This window comes from Dipodomys ordii, unplaced genomic scaffold (genome assembly GCF_000151885.1).
Source record: "Dipodomys ordii isolate 6190 unplaced genomic scaffold, Dord_2.0 Scaffold53, whole genome shotgun sequence".
Classification (NCBI taxonomy): Eukaryota; Metazoa; Chordata; class Mammalia; order Rodentia; family Heteromyidae; genus Dipodomys; species Dipodomys ordii.
The window spans coordinates 2,056,610-2,065,732 of NW_012267269.1; the positions used below are offsets into that span (position 1 = coordinate 2,056,610).

A 9,123-nucleotide genomic window follows, 5' to 3' on the forward strand; every position below is an offset into this window, starting at 1 on the left:
ACCAGCTAGGCATAATAGCATGTATCTATAATCCCAGCACTTGGAAAGCCAAGGCAGGGGAATCGTGAGTTCCAGACCAGCTGGGCCTGGAACATAATGAGACCCTATTTAAAAACCAAAAATGCCACATGTGGGTGTGTATGCTTATAGTTTTAGCATTTGGGAGGCTGAGAAAAGAAGATCATGAGTTTAAGGCTACATAGTGAGACCCTGTCTAGATATATAGTGAGACTCTGTCTCAAAAACACCAAACCAAATAGAAAAAACCTACTAATCTTTAAACTGAAAAGAATCAGAGATGGGTAGATGAGGGCTAGAGGAAGAAATATATTAACTAGGGACTTAAAGAACTGTGACTAGGCACTGGTGGCTCAAGCCTGTAATCATAGCTAATCAGAAGTCTGGGATCTGAGGATTTAGGTTTGAAACCAGCCAGTGCAGACAAATCTTAGAGAACCTTTATCTCTAATTATCCAGCAAAAAGCAGAAGTGGAGGTGTTGGCTCAAGTGGTAGAATGCCAGTCTTGAGGGGGAAAAAAGGGAACACTTCAAGGCCTTGTCTTCAAGCCTTAGAATTCTCTTTCTCTCTCTCTCTCTCTCTGAAACTGCATCTTAAATAATATAAATAGTAGGTTATAATCCTGAAATATAGTGATCCATATCTACTTTAAATACAAATGTTTGTGTTCAATTTATTTTTAGACAACAACTCTAAGAGTGAGGAAATTAGAAGAAAGCATTGAAGCAGAAAGAGCAGCACATTTGGAATCAAAATTAATTCTGAAATAATTCAGGTAAAATGCCAAACATATTTTAGGCATGAATTTAAGTTGTAGCAGCTGGGAAAACAGCACTGTAAGAACAGTATGTTAATGAGTAACGTTTTGTTATGCACTGTTTTATCTAGGATCAGGTTACAGTTGGAGATACAGACATTAGTTGAGGAGTTGGTGCATGGCAGCTTTCAGGGAAGGTCTCACCTACTGTCCATTTTTGTGAAGTTTTGTTTCATCTATGGCTGCATTTGTGCTATAGTGGCAGAGTGGGATATGGCCTGGGTATTATTCTGCTCTTTGTCACTGTGAGGAAACACCTGAGGGAAGTAATTAAAAATTGCAAAGAATTTTGTTGGTTTGTAGTTCTGGAGGCTCCATTCCATGATTGAGTGGCCTCATTTGTTGGGACCACATCATAGTGGGAATGCATGGTGGTATTTCTCACTTTATGAGCTAAGATATAGAATAACAGAGAAGGCAGGGCAAGGTCCCTTTGAAGACATTCTTTCCCCAGCAGCCTAAGATCGACCTCATAAAAGTTTCTAGCACCTCTTAATAGTGCCTTTCTGGGATAGTCAACATCGAAACTGTAGTAGCTTGCAAACCATCTTACTTTTTGGCCCTTGGTAAAATTTGCTGATGAGAGTGTCCTTTTATTTTTGTCCTTTCATTTTTTGAGTTTAAAGTAGGGGTTTAAACTTAGGGATTTGTGCCTGCTCTTTTTTCCACTGGTTAATTTTAGGATAAGGTCTTACTTCCCATTTTGATATGTGCCTGAGCCACAGTCTGCCTATTATGGGCTTCCTGTGGTGCTAGGATACAGGCTTGCACCACTGCATCCATCTTCCTTTCCACCAAGAAGGAGACTTAGGGAGTTTTCTGCCTGGGTTAGCCTGGCACTACAGCCAGTCTTAGCCTCTTACATAGTTTGAATGGCAGGTGAATAATACTGCATCCAGCTATGAGTCTGAAGGTAAAAAGGTAAATGAGCTTCATTTGGAGCTCATAACTCATTATCTCTGTCTGTCTGTCTGTCAATCAACCATCTAGCTATCATCTACCTATCATCTCTCTATGTAGGCCTACAAATACAAAGACAGAAATAGATAATATTAAAATATTGTGGGAGCATAATAAAGAGAGCGATTAAGTCTACGAGGAGAATTAAAATGGTGGCAATCCAAGAGAAGTATCCTTTTCTTTATGTTTTATAAAATGAGAAGGAATTTCTGAAAAAGAACTCTGCATTTTGACTAGTACCTGTGTACTAATTTTAACCTATAGCCTGTATTTTTGGTAGACATATATTTTTATTTTTATTTATATATGTAGATATACATATAGATACAAAGGCATTGAACACACATATAGGAAATAGCCCCTATTTCCCTTACAGCATTTAAGCTAAGAGAAAACAGACAAGAATCTTATTTAAACTTTCTTCCTATGTAATATTTACAGTGTCAGGTATATAGTGTATATATATATATAAATGTACATATATAAAAATATATACATATATACACATGTATTTATATATAAATCTTATAATACACATATTAGTCTTTTCGTGAATATTGTGTTTCACACAGATACCATCATAAAACGGTTTAACTGGCTTTAATCCTCCTATCCTTTACCTTCACTATGTTTCTCACAGGATTATTCAAAACAAAACCCGTTATATTATTCACCTACATAAAACCTCCAATGGTGTCCCACCTCCCAAAGGATCAAAGTCATGCTCATGTATATACAGCTACTGCACTCCCAGCCCTGGATCCCCATCCTACATGACCTGCCTTCACAGAGCCTCCCATGCTTCCCCTCAATCTTCAGTTCTTCCAGAGCTGAAATGAGTTACATGTATCACCAGATTCCTTTACTGATAGCAATAGTGCCTTTATTCCTATTGGTAAAGTTGATGCCACAGTAAAATAGTTATATTGTTTTTTTACAGATTCTAATGAAGAAAATAACTGAGACCATATGTTTTCTGAGATTCCTTATTTTACACACGCGTGCATGCACGCGCGTGCACACACACACACAGAAGAAGAATGCAAGGAAATGAAGAATCAGTGAACTCATAGAAAATGTTGCATAATACATTTAGTTGCAGTTCTATCCTGCTCCTGGTTCTCTACCCAGTGGAAGTGTATATGCCTGTTTTTATAGATAAAGTTTTAGTGGAAGCTAGCCAACCCTGCTTGCTAAGACCAAGAGCCTATGGCTCATGAAACACAAAATGTTTGTCTCTGTTTCTTTACAGAAAGATCTGCTGACCCTGCAGGGTAAATCCACTTAAGTGTGTTTGTTATTTTGGGGGAATACTGTGCAATGTGGCATGGCAGAACTTAGTGAAGAGTTTTGAAATAATGTTGGGAAGGTATGACAAGGACTAATAAAAGTCGTTTTTCATGGAAAGAAACATAATTATTTTATTTTAGTTCCAAATTATACTTTTTATTATCTTTAGTTGTACAAAGGGGATATAATTCAAAATGTCATTATATGAGTACAGTGCTTCTTGATCAATATCTTCCTTTCCCTCATTCTCCCCCATCCCTCCCAACTCCACCTGTCCCCTCAATTTTCCTAGTTTCATAGAATATACATTGAATATTGTAATTACATTCCCTCTCCCTTGCTTCATCTCTTCATTCATTTCTCTCCCTTTCCTTGTCTCCACACTATACACTTTAAGTACCAGCTTTCTAATATTTTTTTTTAAGCTGTGAGTTTTTCTAAGGAGTTACATCTTTGAATTCTCCCTTGAATATACTATACTTAGGTTAATATATTTATGTACATATGCATATGACCCTGCATAGATTTATATATCTATAAATTTTATATAAACATAAATAATAAATTACACATATAAATATTCTATATGTTTAAATTACATCTGAATTCCATATATGAGAGAAAACATGCATCCTTGTCTCTGGTCCTGACTCATTTCTTTCTTTTTTTTTTTTTGGTCAGTCATGGGGCTTGAACTCGGCCTGGGCCCTGTCCCTGCGTTCTTCAGCTCAAGGCGAGTGCTCTACTGCTTGAGCCACAGCGCCACTCTCAGTTTTCTAGTGGTTTATTGGAGATAAGAGTCTCATGGATGTTCCTGCAGGGCTGGCTTTGAACTGCCATCCTCAGATCTCAGTCTCCTGAGTAGGATTACAGGTGTGAGCCACTGCCGCCCAACGACTCATTTCTTTAAGAAATATAGATTTTTTCCCCCAGATTCATCCATTTCTTTGCAGATGATATTATATCATTCTTCTTACTAGATGAGTAAAAATTCTGTTTTGTTTCTATGCTGTATTTTCTTGATCTATTTGTCCATTGAAGGGTATCTAGGCTTTTTTCATATCTCGGCTATGCTAAATAGTGTAGCAATGAACATGGTAGGCAGTAGCTTTACCATATCCTGTGATCTTTTGGATAAATGCCTGAGAAAGTTGTTGAATCTCCTAAGAGTAGTTCAATCTCCAAACTAGTTTCCACAGTGGTTATACCAATTTACATCCCCACCAACAATATATTAGGGTTCCTGCTGCTCTACTTCTGTGCCAGCGTCTGTTGTTGCTTGTTTTCTTTATGATAGTCTTTCTAACTAAGGTGAGATGGAATTTCATTGTTTTTATTTACATTTCATCTAAGGCCAGAGATGTTGAGCTCATGTGTTTATTGCCTATTCTTACTCTTCTCTGAAATCTTAATTTAGCTCCTTTGCTCATTTATTAATTAGAGGGTTTAGTTTCTTGAGCTCCTTGTGTATTCTGTATATGGTAAAGAAAGAATTGTGTGTATAAATCACAATTTGCTGTTGATAAAGTATTTTTAACTGTGAGGCTACCATTTCTTAGCATTTAAAATTTTTTCTTTGTCATCTTGTAGTTACGGATTAGAGACCTTGAAGGAGCATTACAAGTAGAAAAGGCCAGCCAAGCAGAAGCTGTTGCTGATTTGGAAATGATCAAGAATGAATTCAAAGAAGTTGAAGGTGCATATGAGCAAGAAAAGCTTAATGCACAAGAGAGTTTTGCAAAACTAGCTTTGTAAGTATTTTCTGGTAAACTTATAAAAATTAATATGAGGGATTTTATGAGTGTGAATATATTGTGTTTTAGATATAGTTTCCATTAATGTCAATGATAGATTGGAGGTAAAGGACTTCATAAAATGTAAGTGTACTTCCCTGTTATAGGAGAATATCGAAATGCTCTTTGGATTTTGAAGTATCTAAGCAATTCAGTAATGCAGCTATATACTATGTGGTAAATATTAATGCATTTTGCATCCTATTTATTAATGAAATACATTCGTTTTTAGAATCTTGATTTGTAGGCCACATGGGGAGATAATATTTGAACTTAAACTGCATAAGTAAAAGTAGAAGTGGTGGTAAACATGAGTATGACTCACTGCTTGTGAGCATTGAATGGTTTAATTTCATAAATCTTACATCCTGTTAGGCAGCTACTTTTTAAAATCTCCATTTTATAGATATGAAAACTGAGGCTTAATGAGGATAAGGACACAGTATCTCATAAATGGCAGAGTTAGAATCTTTGGGACACCTACTGTTCCAACCCTCTTCATTTCAAAGGTTTTTTTTAATCTTGAAAACTCTATGAAAACCTTTAAGAAGTTTACAATTCTTTAACATATTTCCAGAAATCAACTTACCCATGCTATGTTACATGACAATAGGTTGGTATGTTATTAGAGTTAATGTGTTCATTTTTAATCTCAGTTTCTATTTATTACAAATAGATAATTTTCTGTTTACAGTGGAATTAAAAGGCTCATAAAATAAATTATAATACATAATTTAAAGAGAAACACAACTGAAATAGGGCTGTAATTATTCTAGGTATGGAAAAATCATAAAGATAGTATAATAAAGAATAAAGTTTTAAAACACTTTTTTTGAGGTACTGGGTCTGAACACAGGGCTACTTGCTACTGTGCAAGCTGCTTTAGCACTTGAGTCATATCTCCAGCTCTTTCAGTTACTTACTTTTTAGATAGGGTCTCATACTTTTAACCCTATAATGGGCCTTAGATTTGCATACTTTTACTTATGTCTCTGAGTAGGTATGATTACAGGTTTGTGTTCTGGCTTATTTGATGCAAAGGGGGTCTTACTAAATTTTGCCCTGGCTGACCTCATCTGCAGCCCTCTAGATAATCTCTCCAGTATGCTGAGATTACAAACATGGCTGGCTGAAGTTGGAAAAATTTTAAACTATTATTTTTTAATTGTGATTGCTTTTACCCACAATACATAATTTCATTAATTTTGATTTGTTGCTGGAGATAGTGTCTAGGCCCTCATACATGCTAATTATGTGCTCTACCAATGAGCTTCACCTCTAGACCAAGTCATGTTTATATATATATATTTTTTTTCTTTCTTTTTTTTTCTTTTCTTTTCTTTTTTTTTGGTCGGTTGTGGGGCTTGAACTCTGGGCTTGGGTGCTGTCCCTTAGCTCTTCAGCTCAAGGTGAGCTCTGTACCACTTGAGCCACAGTGCCACTTGCAGTTTTCTGAGTGGTTTATTGTACATAGTCTCATGGACTTTCCTGCCCGGGCTGGCTTAGAACTGTGATCCTCAGATTTTAGCCTCCTGAGTAGCTAGGATTACAGGTGTGTGCCACTGGTGTCCGGCTATATATATTTTTTTTGGGCCAGTCTTTGTGCTTGAACTCAGGGCCTGGGCACTGTCCCTAAACTATTTCACTCAAGGCTAGTGATCTACCACTTGAGTCATGGCTCCACTGGCCTTTGGATAATAATTGGAATGTAGTCTCATGGATTTTTCCTTGCCAGGTGGCTTCAAACTGTGATCTTCAAATCTCAGACTCCTGAGTAGCTAAGATTACAGGCATGAGCCACTGGCAGTTTTAAATTACATTTTCTTGCTTTTTCTAGTATGATATTCTGTGTATGTTATTCTAAAAACGTAGTCTTCTTAAACTACTGCTTGAATATGCACATTTGCTAAATTTCAATGTGTTCAAATGTTATTCTGCATTATAAATATACTTGAAGGGCTTTTATAGAAACTATAGTGCAGGTTTCTTTTCTTTTTTTTTTCCTTGACATAATGATTAGGAATGAAACCAAGAAGTCTGATTAAGCTCCTAATAACTACAGTCTTTCTAACAATGAAATAATAGTCATCTATGGAGAACAAATAAGTTCCTTACCATGGGAAAAATCAAAAAAGGTAGATAATTCTCTGTCATAATGTTGAAAAAGAGACTGATGCAAAGGTTAGAGGAATTTTAAGATGCCTTTTCTAAGAATTTCACACATATACTATTCTAATTAGCCCTCCAAAGCAAAGTTTTTCCTTAAGTTTAGTTTTTTGTTATTAATATATTGACACATTGTATTTCACTCAAGTTTTATATTATAATAAGCATCAGTAGATAATTTTAAGTACTAATTACTTATTCCAACAAGCAGTACCAATCTCTTTTTTTTTTTGGCCAGTCCTGGGGCTTGAGCTCAGAGCCTTCTTTTGCTCAAGGCTAGCACTCTTATCGCTTGAGCCACAGTGCCACTTCTGGCATTTTCTGTATATATGGTACTGAGACAAGCACTCTACCACTAAGCCACATTCCCAGCCCAAGCAGTACTAATCTTTAATGCCTTAACATAATGTCTTCGTTATGGTTTAGATATGAAGTGTCCCTCAAAAGGTTCGTGTTTTGGAAGTTTGGTCCTTGGCTGGTGATATTATGGTAATATGATTGGATCATGAGGGCTCTGACCTCATCAATCTTTTTCTTTTTTGTAGTATTGGGATTTGAACTCAGGTTCTTGAATTTGTGAGGCAGGTAGGCAGGTGGTCTACCACTTGAGCCCTTATCTATTTTTTAAAAATTTCTGTGGGATTATACTATAAGTGAAATAATAATAAACAAAAAATAAGTAATAATGAAAGACTATTAGTCATTTAATAGTTTCCTAGACATTTGTTTTCTCCCATCCTATGTCATCTCATTTCATAATTTCTTTCCTTGTATATAAAATGAAAATTACTTACATTTCTATTATGTGTAATTTTAGAAGGAATGCTATGGCTTGAGGGATGTTATTTCATTTTCTACCTGTACTCCTGCTTTTCAGAATCTTACTTAAAATATTTTAAATGATTTTTAGACTCACAAACTCTCAAAGATAAATTTTTCAAAGAAATTCTAAGTTTTGGTTAATGTTTTCCAAAAAGAGATTTGATTAGATTTTAGATCTTTAAGGTAAATCATACCTTTAATGTATAATTTTGGGATTATGAAATGTTAAGGTAGAATATTGCTTTATTTATTATGAAGACCTGAGAAAGCAATTGGTAATAATGATCTTATAAAGTAAATGCTGCCAGAACTTTGCTAGTAGTTAAAGCTATTCGTTTTTTTTTTTTTTTGATTTGGGAAATAAGCTTGTCCTTTAGTGGGAAATGAGTAGGAGGGCTATCCAAGCAGGAAAGTGGAGTGTCAGAAGTTGATTCAGCCTTCTGAATCTGGCTTTGTAACTTAAAGGTGGTGGCCTTACAGTTGTGAAAAGTGACTGTGAGAGAGACCACAGGGTCTTAGGGTAGCTGCTAACAGTAAGAAGGTGGTCAGTGGCATGTAATTCCTAATATCCTCTGGAAGTTTAACAGTATCCATCAAGTCTGAAATCATAAGCAAATATTTTCCTAATCTTACCTTATAATATATGATGAAATAATAGTATTTATGTATTTTTGTACTTTAAGGGCACTATAAATATATTCTTTGTTCTTAGTATATGAAATTTCATGGTAATGTGTCCAGCATGAATTGTTTATTATCTTCTTTCAATTTAAGAGATTCAGTTATTTCATTTCAGGGAAATTTCTTTCTTTCTTTCTTTTTTTTTTTTTTTGGTTGATCGTGGGGCTTGAACTCTGGGCTTGGGTGCTGTCCCTCAGCTCTTCAGCTCAAGGTGAACTCTGTACCACTTGAGCCACAGTGCCACTTCCGGTTTCCTAGTGGTTTATTGGAGATAGGAGTCTCACCAGACTTTCCTGCCCAGGCTGGCTTTGAACCCATGATCCTCAGAGCTCAGCCTCCTGAGTAGCTAGGATTACAGGTGTTAGTGGGCCACCGGCCCTGGCTGGAAATTTCTTTATGTTGTTACTTTGTTGATTTTTTGAAATGTCTCCTTGGAAACTTCCATTATTTTGTATATTGGGACTCTTGGGCTGATTTTTATTACTTTTACTTTGATTAATTTTTACTATTTTGTTTTACTTTCTGGCAGTTATATTAAGTGTAATATCCTTGTAACATCTATTCCTTGTAAATAT

General features: G+C 35.7%; 1 protein-coding gene across 1 annotated transcript in view; it reads left to right on the plus strand.

Annotated features, from left to right (window-relative positions):
* The window catches only part of Ccdc171 (coiled-coil domain containing 171), a 310,385-nt gene that overhangs the window by 70,098 nt on the left and 231,164 nt on the right, over positions 1-9,123 (plus strand). The window contains exon 8 of the mRNA XM_013020745.1: positions 4,677-4,837. Coding sequence (XP_012876199.1) covers positions 4,677-4,837 — 161 coding nt within the window. The remainder of the gene's footprint in view (positions 1-4,676; positions 4,838-9,123) is intronic.